Source organism: Hyperolius riggenbachi, chromosome 4 (assembly GCF_040937935.1).
Source record: "Hyperolius riggenbachi isolate aHypRig1 chromosome 4, aHypRig1.pri, whole genome shotgun sequence".
NCBI lineage: Eukaryota > Metazoa > Chordata > Amphibia > Anura > Hyperoliidae > Hyperolius > Hyperolius riggenbachi.
The window spans coordinates 150,520,251-150,540,683 of NC_090649.1; the positions used below are offsets into that span (position 1 = coordinate 150,520,251).

The window sequence follows — 20,433 nt, forward strand, 5'->3', positions numbered from 1 at the left end:
AACTATGCCTCAAATGCAAGCTGTTAATCAGTTCAGATTTTATTTGAAACCTAAAGCAAATTCTTTAAAGCTACAAAAAATGAGGGCATATGAACAGGTTCACATCCTAAAACAAAGGCGGGGAAGGCCAAAAAAAAATGATCAGAAGTTTACTACCGCCAGCAGATCATATACAGACAGTGGAGAAGGAAATCCTAGCACAAAATGGGTCATTAAGAGGAAATACATAGTCACAGTGGACAGGGGGCTCTTTTTACAATATAAAACAGTGACAAGTTCTACAGATGCAGTTACTTACATGCATTCACAGAAAATGTAGGAATGCTGCCTTATGGGAGTTTTGTTATTTTTAATGTTCTTTGAGTATTTCATTTTCTCTTGGACTTCTCAGGCACAAAGAAAAAAAGCAATTTATTTAAATGACATCTTCATAAAAAAAAAAAAAAAAAAAAAAAGGGAGGGGGGCCGGGGAGCAAGTCCTGTCAGTGTTTACTTTTCTTTGATTTTTTGTGAGATCTGTGGGGGGATCTGGACTGGGATCTGGACTTTTTCACGGATTTCTTAGGTGACCTTGATCGTGATCTTCGAGCTCTTTTAGGCGTCCGAGATCCGGATGGTGACCTGAAAGAGGTGTGAGGCATGTGTGAGATGCTTGTACACAGAGACATGACCAAGCTACACAGATCAATGACTCAAGTCTAGAAACAACAGCAGGTTATCCCAGTCTTATCAATATTTCACCCTCACGTTCAGTACACGTCAAATACAATGCAAAAATTGTTTTCATTTTTCCAATATAAACAAAAAATATAAAATGATTACTGCAGTAGATCACTGGTGGTCGGGTGCTCAATCATATCACCTACTTCTTCCCACAGCTGTATAAACAAGGCCCCTATCAGGGGAGGAAAAGGATCACTGTGATCCTCACTGCAATTTTGATGGGCCAACGACTGACCAATCTTACCACCTCCATGTAGTATGTGTGTGTGGGGGGGAGGGGCAACAGATTTTTTAATACTACTAACAGGTTGTGTAAGTATGCTGTCATACTGCATGGAAGAGGTAAATTTGACCAACCATTGGTCAACCAAAATTGTATGTGTGCGCATCCTACAGCCTGGTACCACTTTCAATTATGATTGGCCAATCACTGACCAGTTTTACCACTTCCATGTAGTATGAGGGGTAACCTACACAATCTGTTCATATCTGATGACCCTCACACTACATGGAGGTGAGAAAATTGGCCAGTAATTGGCTAATCATAATTGAAAGGGTGTACCAGGCTTTAGTGACTGACATCTAAAAGGGAGAATAATAGTGAAAGATTTCAGTGCACTTTTCTTTAATACAGTAGAATCTCGTTATAGTAAACTCTGATATAGTAAACCTCTGGATAAAGTAAACTCAGTCCTCGGGTTCCAGCAAATGTGTCTATATAAATATACAATGTGTGACCAATTCTGATATAGTAAACGTCTGATATTGGAAACTACTTTTCCTGGCCCCTAGTACTGCACTACTCATAGTTCCTGCTCTGGTGTCTAAAATAGGAAACTTTTTTAATAAACAGATAAACATAACATTAGATTCCTATTGCTACAGTGAATACCGGGTTGAACAAAGACAGAGAAAAAGATCTCCAACACTTTGTGGCACCTAAAGAAACATTTTATTTGTCTTGGCAAATCAGATTAGATAGGTTTTAAAAAGTGTTTTGTGCAGTAGCAGCACTGCTTATCCTTACTGGGTACTGTAAGTCCTGTTTCTTTTTACTTCATTATGTGTGAGAGTTGAAGTTTCACTCAAAGTTAAACACAAATGCACATTCAAAAGCATTTTCTACTTATCTACAACAGGGCTGGCAAACGTTCAGCGGCCAAGGTCGCATGCTGCGGACCGCACTCCGTAAATTCGAACTCCCCTACAGATCTGCGAGCAAGCGGCGGGTGACTTCAAACTCACCTTGACTGCCGACGCAGGAATCGGCGATCAATTTGAGTTTCAAATCCCCCACCGCCCGTTTGCAACTCCGCAGGGAGGGGGGAGAGGAATCCCATCCAGCGCTTGCGGGCCAGGAATGGCCCGCAGTTTGCCCAGTGCTGATCTACAACAATGAGAGAAGTATAGCTTACCTTTTTGCCTTTTTACTGACATCTCTGGGAGAGTCTTTATGCGAAGACCGGGATCTGGAGCTCTCCTTGTGCGACCTCTCTGAGCGTTCAGATTTTGGGGAAGGAGATTTGCCTCGCTTACTGCTACTACTGCGTGTCGGACTTGGAGAACCGCTGTGACGTCTCTTCCTGAAGAAATATATATAGCAAGTTATAACTGTAAATCTCACGCCATCAGGAGCTGGTTTATTTATAACAGACACAATGTCTACAGGACTTTTGTACAGTACTATAAATACTTGTATCCCATTATTGACTCCAATTAAACAGATCGTAACACACCAGTAAATTCAAAGATGCACTTCTGCTAATGTGGAACAGAACATTGAGAAAAGGATGAAAAATATCACAAAGCCTTTACAGTTCACAAAAAGATTTGGAGAAAAATAAATTTGAAGAAAATGTTATACGAGCCATATATCCTCAGAATATTTTCATATGGCTCTACGTTAGCATGAGAGCTTACCTACACAATCATTTAAAATCTGTTGGCTCTCATACTATACATGGTAGTGGTAAAAATGGCCAGTCATTGGGTAATCAAAATTGAATGTGTGTTGATCAGGGGAAGATTGGACGGCACTACAGCCGTTTCACGCCAATCCGGCGATTGCTCACGTGCGTGACACGCACGTGAGCAAGCGCCGGATTGGCGTGAAACGGCTGTAGTGCCGTCCAATCTTCCCCTGGTCAACACTCCCTCGTTCAACGCATCACCTTCCACTGTACAGGTTTGACGTTCTTTCTTTACATGCGCCTATACTGTTAATCTTTGGCTGAAGAACAGAATAAATACCTAAACGTTTAAAGAGATAGGTGCTCAGTATTTCTTCTTTTCATGTGCTAAGTGTGTTTTTTGTTGTGCCCTGCACTACATTTACTTGTTGCACATCTCTAAGTTTAGCCTGTGAGCCAATTTGAAGGTGCTGTTTTAATGAGAGGTGAAGATGTTTACTATCATGTATAACGCAGGTGCTTCCTGAGCGAGGCCCACAACCCTCAGAAGTAAGCAGTTGGGTGCCGGATTACATTTTCTGTTATAGTGTACTAACAATTTAATGTGTGTACCAGCTTTACACAGACTCTGTATTAACAAAAACATCCCCTGGGGGAGGGGGGGGGGGGGGGGGAGTTTTTACCCTCACAGGCACAGCTTTCTCTGCACTGGAGGGAACATAACCATGCAGGACTACTTCCAGTACTAGGAGCCTGCTGACACACTACAGTGCACAAAGTTTGGCGCCAGCAGTGGTAGAGCATGGTCCTTTCCAATATAAGCAAGTGGTCTTAACTTGACTTCACTGCATCAAAATACTCTGAATATATTTTATTTTACATGGCTCTGCATAGCATGAGGGATTATGTTTTGCTTGATTCAGGCTTTATATAACAACCAAGAATGTAGACTATTATTTATTGTATTTATAAAGTCCCAACAAATTACGCAGCACTGAACAATAAATAGGCATAATATATACAATGTGAACAAAGGGGGGGGGGGGGGGGGGGGGGTCCACACATAGTCTTGAACCCACATATGAGAACTGTTGTCTGCAAAGATCACTAATAACTGGATAAAGCTTGAAGCTTCTTTCAATTTGGCCAGCATGACGATTACCTTCCACAACTTTACACTACAGAGAATGTATGAAGGAAAAGCCCCCTAAAAAGGTAATGCTATTTAACGTAAATTGATTGCAACAGTGAAATTATATTGAACTTCAGTCCCCCCATGCCAAAGAAAAAACAAAAAGCAAAACAAAACCCAACCACACATGCAAAACTAACTCTTAAGAGTTAAAATACTTTTGGGGTGAACATCTTAAGGCCACAGTCTATTCTAAATGCAACATTACTTTTTTTCTGTTTAGGTTAACGGAAAAAGAAAATCCCTGGAAAAAAAACAATTGTAGTTTATAAGCAATATAAAGAAGCCACAAGATAACAACTTTATGAGGTTCTACGTGCAGTTCAAGTTAGGTTACAGAAGTATACACCACTCACATGAGCAATAGAGGACAATTAAAGACCATATAACCACTGCAGGGTAATAAACATTTTATCACTTTCAAAGAAAAAAAGACCCACTTATAGTGGACGTTAAATGTTCAAAGAATGTAGCAACGCGACTGTATATTCAAAAAAGTACCCAGTAGATTTGCAAACCCCACTCCTGGGCAGCAAATGTAGTGGGTAAGCCACTATATATATATATATATATATATATATATATATATATATATATATATATATATATATATATATATATATATATATATATATATATATATATATATATATATATATATATATATATATATATATATCACTATACATATATATCACTATATATATATATATATATATATATATATATATATATATATCACTATTTCTTGCACTACTTTTGCACAATCTATTGCTGCAGCACTTAGCCTTGTATGAGGCCTTATCAGTATAATATTTTTCACATCTATGCAGTCAACTAAATTTTCTCACCAAAAGTTTTTTGCATGTTGTTTTTCATGTAGATGTGGTGTGCATTTACATGCCATACAGGTTTTTTTCACGTTTTTTCTTCCTTGATGTATTGATTGCACACTGTTTTTTATACATATATATTTTTTTGTTTTTTCTAAATAAGTTTTGATTAGTTGTCTGTCACCAGTTGCATTATGAATAACTGGCACTGCATGATTAATGCATATGCACTTTAGGGTGCAGGGATCTTTTTGATTACCACCTTTTTATATAAAACTTACCCATTATTTTTGCATAAATTAGCCCAACTTTGTGGCCATACATTGCTATTAATGAAGTTACCAGGAGATCTATATATTCGTAGTGTTTTGGGGATTTTTTAAATAGTTTTTATAGCTTTTAATTATGTCTTTGGTTGTTTAATAAACTGTTACTTTTTTGAATATACAGTCGTGTTGCTACATTCTTTGAACATTTAACGTCCACTATAAGAGGGTCTTTTTTCTTTGAAAGTGATAAAAGGTTACAGAAGTATGGTATTCCAGTCATGTATGAAATACAGGGAATTTATAATTACCCAAGCGCCTATAGAAATCTCTCTTATAGCAGTCTTAATCAAGATGAGGCAGAAACCGTTCTAAATGTAAGTGCTATTATATAAATAAACCAGTCCATTATAACCAGTTTCCCATACTGACCTCTCTTTCCTTGTTGGGGTGGACTCTTCTTTGTCTTTGTCTTTCTTTTCTTTTGATCGATATTCAAACTTTTCTTTATCTTTCTTATCTCTTTCTCGTTCCCTTTCCTGCTCTTTTTCTCTTTCCTGCAAAGCAATGGGAGTTGTGATTATTAAAAGCATACTGCCACCTAGTGATCTCAAAGGGAACACAAATTTTCTACAGCTCTTTTTAAATATTTTGTGCTTAAATCTGTTAATTTTTTTCGGTGTTAAGGATTATCTGAAACAGAGTAATGAGAGGCCCTAAAATGTGACAAGATTACAACTCAAAAGAGGGGTAAGTGAGATTTGTTTTCTACTCTTGGGTACAGCAATGCGCAATCTGATGCTGTATAAATATAAGAAATTAATCTAAATCACTAAAGCAGTGCACCAATTCTGCAATCATCAAATTTGTTATTCAACACCAGACAATTCTGCCTAGTGGGGAAAGTCCTAAGAAGATGGTAACTTAACACACATTTGCATATGAAAAGAATTCTGTCAATTGGCCACTGTGGGAAAACAGCTTCAGTTTCACATAGGTGATTGTCAGAATCATGACTTTTTGTAAGTTGAAAGACACAAGAGACCCTAAAGCCAGGTGGTTATCTGATAAGGAAGAGAGTACAGGTTAGCTTTTGTTACAGACACACTACACCTCCGCTACCCCTTGAACGTTTCATTTATCTTCTGATCTGATGAAACAGCGAATCTGAGGACTATAGAGTTTACTGAAGTTCATTTGGGCACTCTCACGGGGTAAAAGAATAAGTGGCAAAGTACACAATAGAGACAGAACATCCTGAACTATCAGTAGCCGCCACAAGCCTCTCCTACACTCTATACTATAGGCCTCTAACGTTACAAGGCAACAAATAACCAAAGCCAGATTAGTATGAACTGCACCGACCTTTACACCACCCTAATATAATAAACAAATGCCTGACAGTTGTATATGTCATATGATTTCACAGTGAAACATTATACATCTGACTACATGCTAGCCCTCTTTAGAAAACTAAAAGCTGAAATGGGTGGCGATTCACGAGGCGGCTCACAAGCAGAAATTTAAGCTGAGGAAGATAAGAGGTGAGCACATATATGAGTAACGACGGTACCCTTTGTAGCAGCTTGTCCCGATAGTGTTCCACCTGCTCCTGAATACTCTGCCCTGACTTCTTTGGCCTCTTCCCAGATTCAATTTCATCTTGGAACTTCATTACTTTCAGCTTAAAAAAGAAGAAAAATTAGTTTTCAGTGTGAATAGTACTAGCACTTTCCATGCATTTTAAGCTTTGCAGTAACAAGTAATCACTTTGAAGAGTAAAAAGAAGACATGAGTGGACCTCAGTGTCAGTCGCACCACAGGAAGAGGAGATCTACTGGTCCACAAAAAGTTACTCAGTTATCTCATGAGTGCCAATACAAATAAAACATTAAGTTAGTTTGAATAAGTGTTAAGAAAAATTTAACTTCTTCACTGACCTCGATTTCTCGAAGTTTGGCACGTTTTTCTTCACTCATTTCAGAGTATTTCAGTGATTTAGAATCAGACATGTCATCTCTGATAGGATTAGAATAGTAGTGTTGGTCTTCTGATTTAGAACTCTGTGTATCATCTTCATCCTCACTCTCCTCTTCTTGACTAGAAAAGTAAACAAGTGCATCAAGGATTATTAAAAAAAATACATTTAAAATGGAAACTATGTAAAGCAAATCTGTAGTGAGAAAAAAAAGTCAGATATTTCTCTATGACGAGGTAAAGCTCTGGGCTCTTACTGAGCCTTCCTTGTCCCCTTATTCCAGCACTGTTCCCCGGTGAAATTACTCGGCCTCTGTGAGCCCTTGGAAGGCTTCGGGAGCACTCGTGTCCCTGATTGTGCCCAAAGACATATTGCTACGTACTGCGTGTGTGAGAGAATGCAGAACAGAGCCACCAGTCTTCACGATCACTTGAGAATACCAGTGCTTCCAAAGGATCAAAGAGACAGTTGATTGAATAGCTGTAAAGGAAGGACCCTTTTGGCAGATGATGGAAAAGCTAATAAAGGAGATGACTGACAGGGAAATGTTCTCCTACACCTCAATACTTGGAGCACGGAACCCTACAAGTGCTCAGTGGTAAGACACATCCTAAGTGCAGCTAAAACACTCTTAGTACACGTGTGTGCAAGTGGGGGACATATAACTTTAAGGGAACTAGTCCGATACTTAGACCACATAAGTGATATGAAAAATATGGTCAAGACATTACAGGGCCAATGGGACCAGTACTCTAAAACCTGGACGCTGTGGTCCCTTAACAGAGAGTCCAAAGAGTTAAATAAGCTGCTAGAACAGTAGCAGAATGTCCAATGTTTGGACGTACCCCTGGCATTGATCATTATACCTAGAAAATATAAGCTTAATGACTTATCTGGACTCCACCATTCCCCTTGTTCTATTAATTTGACTTTTACTACTTTTAATGATCTATAGTACAGATTTTTACCTACTATAGCTATTACTCATGACCAGAGCAAACAGACTTGTGGATTTTGCTGTCTACAATGGTTGTGATAGTGTAACCAGCTGATCTTGCACAAAAAATTGCCCAACCCATTGACATATATGTAATCCATATATTGTAACTATCGCTGTTTTAAATAAAGTGATAAGCATGGTTTACAAATGTATACTGCCTAATTCCACTTTAAGATGTTATGGAATATATCTAATATCTGTTTTACAAAGTGTAACAATATATGGACCAGCACTGTATTTTTCTAATGTTTTTATTGTTAAAAACCAAAAAATGTTTTTTTTTTTTTTTTTAAATACTTTTTTTCCTGTAGAAAAGTCAAATTGGTCAGTCTTGTTTATTCACTAGGATAAAGAACTGTGTGTCTGGGAGAATCATTCTGCAGGTCCCCAGGTATCTCTGATCTTCTCACTCATGTTGGAACAGCAGTTTATATTTACATATGCCAAAAATTGATGGTCTTGCTTGGAGTGACTCATGTTACTATCTGCATCTGGCAGACATAAAATATTCATATATAATATTTAATATTTACCTGGAGACATGTACTCAGGAAAAATAGTCTGAATCTGAATGTCACGACCGAAACCTACACAATCTGGCCACAGTATTTTGCATAAAATTCAGATTAAGGCAAACAGTGTAGTCACACGTTGCCCATAGGCTGATTTTACTTGGGTTGTGCAAACAACTGTTATAGGAAAACATCTGCTATGTAATGGCATTAATGATGACAAGGAACAAGAAACAAGGGCTAACTGTCTTAACTGGAGAAACAGCTAGCAATAAAAGCTTCTCAGACTTTCTAACCTTTTCTCAGTTTATCAAAACATTAAGGGGATCATCTACACCTCTAAGTGTATTTTACATGAAGAAAAAAACGCCATTCATTATTATCAAAAAGAAAACCACCGAAAACACCGCTCACTCAAACCAGGACAGTGCTGGGGACCAGGATGGCCAAATCCAAGAATCTGCAGCAAAAAGAGGGAAGGCCCGCACGTTGTCCTAAAATCAAAATCCTTTATTATGGACGTATCCAAAAATCAACACACATGATCACGCATCTCCAGCTGACATGTTTCAGACCTACTGGTCCTTAATCACAGCTTATATAGCTATAATTAAGGACCAGCAGGTCTGAAACATGTCAGCTGGAGATGCGTGATCATGTGTGTTGATTTTTGGATACGTATAATAAAGGATTTTGATTTTAGGACACCGTGCGGGCCTTCCCTCTTTTTGCATTATTATCAAAAACACATTTTATTAACTAAAGATACCACTTTCTTCATGTTTTTCTCTTCTGTGCCTATGCTATTGCCACAGAGGATTTAATGGAAGCTGGGGAAAAGATTCCTTTTTTTATTTTAAATTTTATATAAACAATATCATTTAAAGAGGAACTGCAGTGAAAATAATTGTATATATAATAAGTGCTTAATTTTTACAATAATTATTTATAAATGATTTAGTTAGTTTTTCCCATTGTAAACATCTTTCCTTTCCCTGATTTACATTCTGAAATTTATCACATGGCGACATCTTTACTGCTGGCAGCTGAGGTCTGTGGAAGGAGATGCTGCTTTTATGGCAGTTGGAAACAGTGGTTATTTCCCACAATGCAACAAGGCTCCCACAGTGTGAGGTCAGTACCCAGGTGCTGACATCACACTGTGGGAGGGGTTTCAAAACAATATCAGCCACACAGAACCCCGATTATATGTCTGAGAAAAGGTAAAGATTTCTCATGGGAAAGGAGGTATCAGCTACTGATTTGGATGAAGCTCAGCACTTGGTTACAGTTCATCTTTAAAGTGTAAGCTCACCAGCCCAGGGCTCTCTCACCCTTTTGTATCTTGGAATTTGTTATACATTTTATTCATCATGATACATATATCCCTGTAATTACTGTTCTACTAATTCTGTATTATGTGGCAATGTCTATATTTGGTGTACACCACTGTATTATGTACCCCATGCACTATATCTTACTTTGTACAGTGCCACAGAATATGTTGGCGCTTTATAAATCAATAGTAATACCATTTATTAACCAGAAACAGTCAAACTGCCCATGGGTCTGTACAATTTTAACTAGCCGAAAAGACATCCTGTCATTATTTAAATTTAACTACTGTATATTCTGTCGTATAAGACTACTTTTTAACCCTTGAAAATCATCTGAAAAGTCAGGGGTCGTCTTATACGCCGGGTGTCATTGATGCCGGGAGATACGCCATATCCCGTTACCGCCTCTCAGATCTTGCTGCTGAGGACAGTAGTGAAGCGGCGCAGGCGCACGTGTGAAATCTGAGAAGCAGAGAAGGAAGCAAATAGGATACAACGGTGGGCCAGAAGGGTGAAAGAGGCGTGTTTTATGGGCACAGCGCAATCTATTCCTCCATACCGCTCTGATAAACAGGGAGACAGGGAGAGCTGACCAATCCAACCAGTCAATTGTCTATATACGGTTATAAACTGGGTACCACATACAGTACAGCACCAGTATCTGTTCATACATAGCACCAGTATATGATTCTTTTAAAATTTTCATTTGGTGTATCTAGTATATCCCAAACTATATTTTAACTGGAAAAGTTGGGGTGTCGTCTTATACGCCAGAATATACGGGTATGCACAATGTGTACGGGGTCTGCTGATGCATGCAGGCTGCTCAGCGGGTGTTCTGGAAATCCATGTCTGACTGCTATGATCATTTCCTGCTGCAGCTCGTTCTACCTAAGTCCTGTTTGTCCTCTCTCCTTTCTTGATAGGATAGAAAAGCTAAAGCAGAACACAGTTGCCCTCACTGTGATTGCACCCTACTATGGTTTCCATTTGCCTAACCTCTCACACACACATATTGCATCCTAAGCCAAAAGACAACGAAAGTATAATGTATGTTCTTGTGGCCGCGCTCCCTGCTGTGTATGAGGGCAGCCGTATTGCATCTTTACAAATATGGCTGCGCCTGTGCAGTAAGCCAAAAATGCTCGTCCATGAGCGGCTCTGTACTTCTAGGCAGGCACAGCATGACTGCTCTCCTGAAAACTGTCAGAGGGTCTCAGGCAGCAGCGGTCTGGAGGAGGATGCGGGAAGCCTCTGGAGGATTCCTCCTCTTAGGTAAGTATCTCACTATCTTAAAGGGACACTGAAGTCTCGTTTTTTACCAGCTTTTTCCTTATAATCCTGTTCAGCATGATTGCCCCACTAAATTCGCCGCATCCCTGTGGCAGATGAATGATTTATTGCTTAGTAATAGCCCAGCAAAGTTCTACGACTTTGTTGGTCGCAGATTGTGCTGCCCTGACATGCAGGGCTTCTCTTCCTGGAGAGGCTGAGCTTTGAGCTGTAGCTCAGCCTCTCCGCAATCAATCTCTGCCGATCTCAGCCTCCTCCCCGCCCCTCTCAGTGAAAGGAAGACAGAGGGTCGAGGAGAGGCGGCGATCACAGGAGATTGACTGCGGAGGAGGCAAAGCTACAGCTCATAGCTCTGCCCCTCTAGGAAGAAACGCCCTGTGAAGCGCGGGAGCTTTGCAGGGCTCTATGTCAGCAATAAATCATGCATCTGCCGCGGGGATGCAGCAAATTTAGTGGGGCAATCATGCTGAACGGTATTATAAGGATAAAGCTGGGAAAAACGAGACTTCAGAGTCTCTTTAAAGCTGTCTTAGGTTTGCTTTAATTACTCAACAGCCTTCTCTCAGTTCTGTCTGTCAATAGGCTCTCCCCACTACAATCAATCTAGAATGCTACTGCTAGACTTATCCACTTTTCCTCCATCACTCCTAGGGGTTAATTCACTATAACTATAACAAATAACGTGCCTTATCAGAGTTGACGTGCCCTATCTGAGTTAACATGCCTTAGAGTTAACGTGCCTCATCAGTGTAGCATAGCGAGCGCTAATTGGCAATGACGAGAGCTCCACTCGTCCTGCCAAGAGCCCCGGCGGGTCCAATCACTTTAAAGGACATTATCACCGCATTTTGATTGGCCCACTCGGCAGCCTGTCACTTGAAAGGAAACTTGACAGGCAGCCTAATGGGCCAATCAAAGTGCAGGGATAAGGTCCTTAAGGGCTCTTTTCCACTATGAAATGTGATCGCGATTACGTTTCAATTTCTACCATGTGATTGCGCTACTATACTCTATAGTATAGTAGAGCTCAAACTCATCCAAAACGCATCAGGACGACGACTGCGCTTGGACCAAAATCACATCGCAATCGGATCACACTAATGGAAATGGCTGCTGCTGTTTCCATTAGTTTAATGTACCCATTTTAAATTACCCATAATATTTCCATTAGTTTAATGTACCTTGCGTTTTGCGATCAGAATCAAACTGCAAATCGCAGGGTAGTGGAAAAAGGCCCTTAAAGTGATTGGACCCGCAGGGGCACAGGGCAGGATGAGTGGAGCTCTCGTCATTGCCAATTAGCAGCCATGAGTTCATAGTGCTTGCTGTGCTACTCTGATAAGGCATGCTAACTCTGCTAAGGCACGTTAACCCTGATAAGGCACGCTATTTGTTATAATGAATCAACCCGCTAGTGTGCTGCCCAGCTCTGCCAACTCCTTCATTGGGGTACAGTCAACCGGAGAATAAAATTTATACCAATATCGCTTTGTCCTTATGTGTTTCATGTGTTTCTTGTGCTCCTGCAAACTAACTAGCTCATAATTTAACCAAGCCTAACTAATATGACCTAGTTACAGCTGCACCCCCATTCCGTAGATTCTCTTCCTCTCCCCTCTAGCAATTTATCTCATGTTTAACATGTTAAAACCGTGACTGTTCAAAATGTAACCCTTTAAAACTGTCTACCAATCTTCCTGGGTACCCCATCAAAGAACTATTACCTGTAGTTAATGGTACCTTTCATATCTACTGTATCCAATGTTCTCTCAACTCATAAACTGAATGTGATGGGGTAGGGGTCCTCTTGCAGTACTGTGTCTCGTTATCAGTGTTTCAAATTTGTAATCTTCACCCCTTATCAACTAAAAATGACTAATAAATGAATTCCTGGACAGAAAACCTGCAAAAGGATTGCAAACAACGTTTTCCTCATATAAAAAGGTAATGCAATGTCAGTGTATTTCTAACTCTAATTCTAAGAAAAGAAAAAGGTGTATACTGTAGTTGAGAGACACCAAGTGGCTAGGTGTGGTAAAGCATGTGTTAAATTATAGCTGGTAACATAATTCTGTAGTTGGCTTGCTTAAGAGACTCAGATGAAGAGAACTAAATATTTTTTACTTACCCGGTGCTTCCTCCAGCCCCATAAGCACAGATGCATCCCTTGTCGTCCTCCCGCGGTCCCCTGTTCAGCCGCGATCAGCCCTGGTAACAGGCTCAGTCATGTCCAGTCTGGGTCTTCTGTTAATGCACGGATCTACTGCGCATGCGCAGTAGACCCGGACTGACGCAACTGAGCCAGTTACCATGGACAACAGCGCGAGGACAGCGAGGGATGCATCCGTGCTTATGGTGCTGGAGGAAGCCCAGGTAAGTAAAAAAAAAAAAAAAAAAAAAAACTTTAGTTATCTTCATCTCTGAGTCTCTTCAAAGTTGTGGAGCCTCCTTTCCCAACAAATCAGACACTTCGCTCATTAAGAGGGAGACTGAATCATTTGCGAAAAACTGTATATCTATACAGTTAGCCAGTGGAAACAACTCAGTGAGGGAAAGGGCTGGCGAGCTCTACAACTCAGGCCCGTGTGTCACTCCATAAACAGTTGGGTACAGGTTCACTTGTACCCAACCCAAGCTGTGCGCCTTCTGAACTCGAGCCATGCACACAGCAAAGCTAAATAGCAGGTCTGTCATCCAGACCTAAATAGCCTGTAGGTACTCAACCTGGGGCAATTCTTCATTCTTCATTTCATTGTACTTGCACCTAGGACTAATTAACCAAATTGCAGGACCAGCTGCTACGTTCTACGTATTTTCATTTTGCACATGTACTTGTACTACTATGTTCCTTGTCCTTCAATGCATTTCTGTATTGCTACTTGCTAGTTATGTTCTGATGTTGTTGTTGTTCTTGCACTATGCTCTATGCCAATGTGTACCACAAATAATTCCGGGTGCGGCAACCACTGCACTTGGCAAAATAAATTGATTCCGATTCTTCTGACTTTTGATGGTAGGACTCCAGGCTTTAGAAAATATCTCCTACACATTTCTCACCCTCCTGCAATTAGTGTCACAGAATTTTAGCATTATTCTACTTGCTGCAATCTTCCCTGTGCCCTTTTTTTCAGACGCCTTTTATCATGTATGCACCCCACCCTCCCAGTGATGTGTAGCCTAGGCTATGATGGTTACAGTATTCTGCCCCAGAGCATTATGAGAGACCAGGTGTTGCTTTTGCGCACTTAAATGACATGTGAACTGAGAGGAATATGTTGCCTGACATATGTATATCCTTTTAAACCATGCAGATTGCTTGGCTGTCCTGCAGACCCTCTATTTCTAATACTTTTAGCCATAGACCCTGAACAAGCATGCAGATCAGATGTTTGTGACTGAAGTCTAACTGGATTAGCTGCATACTCATTTCAGGTGTGATTAAGACACTACTGCAACCAAAGATCAGCAGGACTTTTAGGCAGCTGGCATTGTTTAAAGCAGGAGAATCAGCCATACTATGCCAGGAAAAATACTTTATCTACTTACAAAACAGATTTATTGTACTGTCCATGTTTTGATTTCAGTGAATTTTATATAGTTAATGAAGAGAATTCTGTTCCTTGCAGGGGCCATGTCTTTTTGCCATAGCGCTAAGCTAAATCCTGATGTCATTTTCTCCCTCAATTTTTTTTCTTTTGTCCTCCAAACTGCTGTGTCATCTCTGGCTTGCTTGTAATTACATGTGAGTAGAGATGTAGCATACGGTTCGCCGGCGAACGGTTCCAGGCGAACTTTGGGGGTTCGCCTTCGCCTGGACCAAGCAAACTTTTGCGGAAGTTCGATTCGCCCCATAATGCACTATGAGGGTCAACATTGACCCTCTGCATCACAGTCAGCAGGCACATTGTAGCCATTCAGGCTACACAAAGCCCTGGAGGCCCCCCCCCCCCCCCCCTTATATAAGGCAGGTTTGCCGGCCATTACACTCACTTGTGTGCCTGCTAGAGACAGACTAGGGACAGCTGCTGCAGACTTGTTCTCCTAGGGAAAGATTAGTTAGGCTCTTGGCTTGCTCCTGGCTGATTGTTATTGCTAAAATAGCACCCCTCAACAGCTCTTTTGAGAGCTCTAATGTTTTCCTGATGTGTTTTTTTTTGTGTGTGTTGCTCACTGAATTATACAGCCCTATCTGTTGCAGCTGGACCTTGGTAATTGTTATTACTGTGCCAGCCAGGCCCTGCCTAACTATCTATACTGGGACACCTACCTATGCCTACCTAACTACTGGGGCACCTACTTACCTATACGGGGACACCTACCTACCTATACTAGGGGACCTACCTATGCCTACCTACCTATACTGGGTCTCCTAACTATGCCTAGCTAACTACTGGGTCTCCTACCTATGTCTTGCTAACTACTGAGGCACCTACCTATGCCTACCTACCTATACTGGGACTTCTACCTATGCCTACCTACCTATACTGGGACTCCTACCTATGCCTAGCTAACTACTGGGACACCTACCTATGCCTACCTACATACAAGAAGATAATAAGGTCGTTGCTTCATTGTGGTCAGACCAAATTTGATCAGCTGGACAGTCACTGTTGTTCTATCATTGAGCTACCACAGACCGGCGACCATATGGGCTTGAAAACCGCCACGGCCTACACTCTGGCCACGGTGCGCACCAGTCCAGCACGGCCGTCACTACGCAAACAGCTGTTTGCGGTGCGTTACACAGTGAGTTTGGTGTGTCAGTGTGAAGCAGAACTCTAATGACACTCCCTAATTGATGTATACCCATGCAAGATGTTTGAAAGCACTTTAGGCCTGCAATTTAGCATTCAATGTGATTTCTGCCCTTAAAACGCTGCTTTGCGTCAAATCCAGATTTTTCCCCGGGACTTTGGGCATGTATCCCACTCCGCCATGCCCCCCTCCAGGTGTTAGACCCCTTGAAACATCTTTTCCATCACTTTTGTGGCCAGCATAATTTTTTCTATTTTTCAAAGTTTGCATCCGCATTAAAGTCCATAGCGGTTCGCGAACCGAACCTTCCGCGAAGGTTCGCGAACCGAAAATCGGAGGTTCGCGACATCTCTACATGTGAGCACAGGATCATGTTGCAGCCTCAGCCTGTCACACTGAAGTGTGCTCAGACCAATCAGTGAGAAGCAGAAATGTGTGAGGGCAGATTACAAGCTTTCTCCTCAGCGATGGCATAGAATAGAGGCTGGGTGACTGAGAAAAGATAACTACAGCAGAGACAGTTCTAAATAGATAGGAGAGCTTACACTGCAAGGTGAGATTCCTGGCAGCATTACAAACATTGCAGTGTTTAAATGGAATTTGATTTTGTGGCTAACAATCCCTCTTTAAAAGGAAATCAATATGGTAGCTAGCCACCATATCCCTCTCAGTTCAGGTGTACTTTAAACATCCTGCAGTGATGCTACTGTGTTTGCAGCTGAGTTTCCCTATGTCAGCCATCAGTCAGGTGCCGGGTTGTGTCTGGTTGGAACAGATACCTCTTTACTAATTAAATTCATTTTAATGACTGTATATATCCTCTGGTCAAGATAATTCTCTATGCTTTGTAAGGGCCTGACGAAGGGTCAATAACCCGAAACGGACTAGTGTCGTCGCCTGAACTGAAATTACCTTTATTCATCAAACAAAGCACACTGTGTCTATGATCTGCTTTTTGTATTGCTTTTTATGTCTGTACCACACATTTTTCTGCTGCTTTACAAAGAATTTTTCTACCTTTTTGAAGAAGAAAAATAATTTTTTGTGAATATAATAAAGTGTGAAACAAAAATTTAGATCGCTATTTTGTGGCTTCACTTAATTTAAATCGATCCTCCTATAAAGAAACGTGATGCTACTGCCAGCAGCAAAGATGCCGTCGTCTGTGATAAATTTAAAAATGTAAAGAAGGGTGAAGAAATATTTTATAATTAGCAAATATTGGCTAAATCATTTATAAATGAATACGGTAAAAGCCCTTTATAATAAACTCCATGGGAAATGGCCAAGAAGTTTACTATATCAAAATTGTTCACACATTATATATTCATACAGGCGCATTGCCTGGGACCTGGCCAGAGGTGTCCTATATCAATTTACTATAACGAGATTCTACTGTATTGTAAAAAAATAAGCAATTTTATTCATTAAGTTATATTCACTTAAAGAGAAATAGTGACCAAGAATTAAACTTTATCTCAATCAGTAGCTGATATCCCCTTTCCCATGAGAAATCTATCCCTTTTCACAAACGGATCATCGTGGGCTCTGTATGGCTGATATTGTGGTGAAATCCCTCCCACAGGAAACTGAGGACCATGGTCCTGGCAGTTTCCAGTCTGTAAACCTCGTTGCATTGTGGGAAATAGCCGTTTACAGCTGTTTCCAACTGCCAAAAAAGCAAGCAGCAGCTACTTCCACTGACATCACCTGCCAGCAGTAAGAATGTGATAAATGTCAGAATGTAAATCAGGGAGAGGAAAGATTTTACAATGGGCAAATACTGACTAAATCATTTATACATAATTATTGTAAAAATTACCATCTTTTTATTACATTATTTTCACTGGAGTTCCTCTTTAAGCTCCTCTAAGTTCCTCTAAGTTACGTAAATCATGTCAGAACCCATTCTGATTTTTTTCCCCTGCTGCAGTAACACTATGTGCAACTATTGTTAATGTACAGCTATGTAAACCCCAAGCAGACTTGAGTTGCTCTTACTTTGGAATCTCTTCTTCATCAGATTCTTCATGTTGATCAAACATTTCCCACTTGGATGTGGTGACCGCTAAATAAAATTACAGCAAAATAAACAAATCATTTTTTGACTGATCCATGCAGGTCAAGCACTGTGAACATGCAATATAACAGTAAAGTCATAGAATGCTTTAGCTTGTTCTGAAACTGTCTTGGAAGAAACATATACAGTACATTTGTTTTACCCATACTCACAATGCAACAAAAGGGTTGGCGGTTTGCCCACGCATGAGGAATGTAGAGTCTCACCTTGTGACTCCAGCTCGGATTCATCTACAGCTTCCCATTTAGACGGTGCGACTTTAAAAATAGGTTCATTCTTTTTAGAATCGTCACCGAGGTCCACTTTTGGTGAAAAGGAAGGAAAAACAACATGATTCATTATAGAAGCACCCTAGGAGCAGGTTTGCAGACATAATGAAAGAATCACTCCCTCTGCCTTACATGGAATGCCATCTAAGTCATCATCCAGGGATTTTATGGGAATACCATCCAAGTCATCAAGAGGGGCTCCATCAAGGGGAATTCCATCAACATCTTCAAGTGGAGCTCCATCTAACTCTTCCTCTATTGGAGCACCATCCAAATCATCTATTACTTCCTAGGAGTACAACAAACATTTTATTTTTCACTTATGTATTATGCACTAGAAATAGGATGTGTATACTGTACTATGTAACTGACAAGTGTTTTCTTCGGCTGCTCAGAAAGTACACCCCTTAGGAGAGGAAGATAGAAGCTGCTTATGTTGAACCTCATAGAAAAGTCATTTGCCAAGAGGTAGTATCTGCTCTACAAACCTTTATACACAGAAGAAAGTCGGAATGAGAGCCAGGGCAAGGACACCAGAGCTCAAAGCAGAGATGATAAAGGATGTACCTAATAAAGTGGCTAAGACTAATGCAGCCCCACAGTAGTCTGATCTTGTATTTGGCTGCAAGCACAAAATACTCTCTTTCGGGGTGATCAAAGCCCTAGCACCAATGTCAGCCACTGTTCTCAATGAGGGGGTAGAACATTATCCTATGCCCTCACTGGTCACATGGAATTTCCATATTCTAAGCTTTTGAAAAATAATTAAAAACTGGAGCCTTTTCGAATTAAAAAAAAAAAAAAAAAAAAAAGATACAATTTAATTTTGTAAGGAGTAAATTAGTTTCTCTAAAGCCCCACTCACTGAAGCTCACCTAAATCTTAGAGGTTACACTTTCGAGGCTGTACCATTCAGGCAGGGGTCACATTTGTCTTTCAGTTTTCTACACTTTTCGGAAAACTGAAAGACAAGTGTGACCCCTACCTTACAGCAGCTAATGTAATTTATAGAGAAAACTGACAAATTGCGCAACACGTCAGGTTTTTTTTTTTTGTCAAAACCTGCATTCAAGTGTTAGCTAGCCCACTGATCAACATGAGTTCTCAGTTGAAATCAGTTTTTCTGTGCAGAAAACGCTCACGAAAGCTGACGAGTGTGACCCCTGCCTCAGTTAAGGCTTTGGATGTCAGATACTGGAAATATTATGGACACTGAACTCCACCTGATCATACCCAACGTTTCCAGTGGTCCAGGCTCCCATTGGCTTTCACTAATGGCTTCTAATGATAATAAGACTATCAAATAGAAGGCTAAGCAGCAGCGCAGAAGAGCAGCCAAGGGGACAACAGGCTGGTCCTAAGGCTCGATAATGGAAACAGTACAGTCAGAGAGTGGAGTCCCCGGCGCTTAAATCTAAACAGTCGTTTTACAGAACACAGATAAATGAAACAGTACCTTGTTTCTGTTGTACAAACCAGTCAGAAATTCCTTGGTTCAGTGGGACTTTCATAGCTGTGATACTCCATTGTATTATGTAAACCAAACTATAATAGTTGCCATTGAATTATTACAGTAAATGCTCTGTGCTTCTCTGGCTCCTATGGATGCCTCTGGTTGATGATCAACCGGTCTCTGGATGAAGTGGAACTCTACATTCTGCTTGTGTGCTCCAACACTGCTCCATGTAAGATCCAGTAAAGGGCTGGCTGCTCTCCCTGGATACAGGTTGAGAAAGTGGACACAATGGTGTAGACTGCACTTATGGTTGTTGCTTGCGCAACAACTCAAACACTTAGCAAAACATGTTTATTCTCATCTTACCCTTGGAGGAGCAGTGTTGGAGCACACAGGCAGCATGCAGACTACCACTACCTAGGAGTCAGAGGGAAACGGAGCCTTTGCTGTACTAAGTGAACAGCAACTATTCAGTTTGATTTACGTATCACAACGGAGTATCACAGCAATGTAAGTCCCAATGAACCACAGAATTTCTAAATAGTTTGTAGAAACAAGGTACGGTTTCATTCACCCCATTCATAGAAGTGTCATCTGTACAGAGACTGGTTAGATTCTAAGTGCAGTGGACACCGCTCTTTGACTGTAAAAATAAGACTACGTGAGCTTGGACTGCGGCATGTAAATATCTGAAACTTAGATACAGGTAACAAGACTTGCCTAGGCACTGGGGACAAAATGGAGGGAGTCTAACGAATGAGAATGCAGACAGTATAACCTTGAGAATTTCTAACCCTTACGCACCACTAAAGCTCATTATTGCAATTTG

General features: G+C 40.6%; 1 protein-coding gene across 7 annotated transcripts in view; it reads right to left on the reverse strand.

Annotated features, from left to right (window-relative positions):
- Nucleotides 1-18: 18 nt before the first annotated feature.
- U2SURP (U2 snRNP associated SURP domain containing) overlaps nucleotides 19-20,433 on the reverse strand; it is a 103,341-nt gene continuing 82,926 nt past the window's right edge. For 4 of the 7 annotated variants that reach the window (XM_068280771.1, XM_068280769.1, XM_068280767.1 and 1 more), the window contains exons 19-26: nucleotides 18,281-18,437; nucleotides 18,032-18,181; nucleotides 17,801-17,867; nucleotides 6,865-7,024; nucleotides 6,498-6,608; nucleotides 5,357-5,481; nucleotides 2,139-2,306; nucleotides 19-621 (exon numbers count right to left, since the gene is read on the reverse strand). In XM_068280771.1, coding sequence (XP_068136872.1) covers nucleotides 483-621; nucleotides 2,139-2,306; nucleotides 5,357-5,481; nucleotides 6,498-6,608; nucleotides 6,865-7,024; nucleotides 17,801-17,867; nucleotides 18,032-18,181; nucleotides 18,281-18,437 — 1,077 coding nt within the window. In that variant the 3' untranslated portion in view covers nucleotides 19-482. The remainder of the gene's footprint in view (nucleotides 622-2,138; nucleotides 2,307-5,356; nucleotides 5,482-6,497; nucleotides 6,609-6,864; nucleotides 7,025-17,800; nucleotides 17,868-18,031; nucleotides 18,182-18,280; nucleotides 18,438-20,433) is intronic. The other 3 variants (XM_068280774.1, XM_068280773.1, XM_068280772.1) reach the window with 1 other exon arrangement.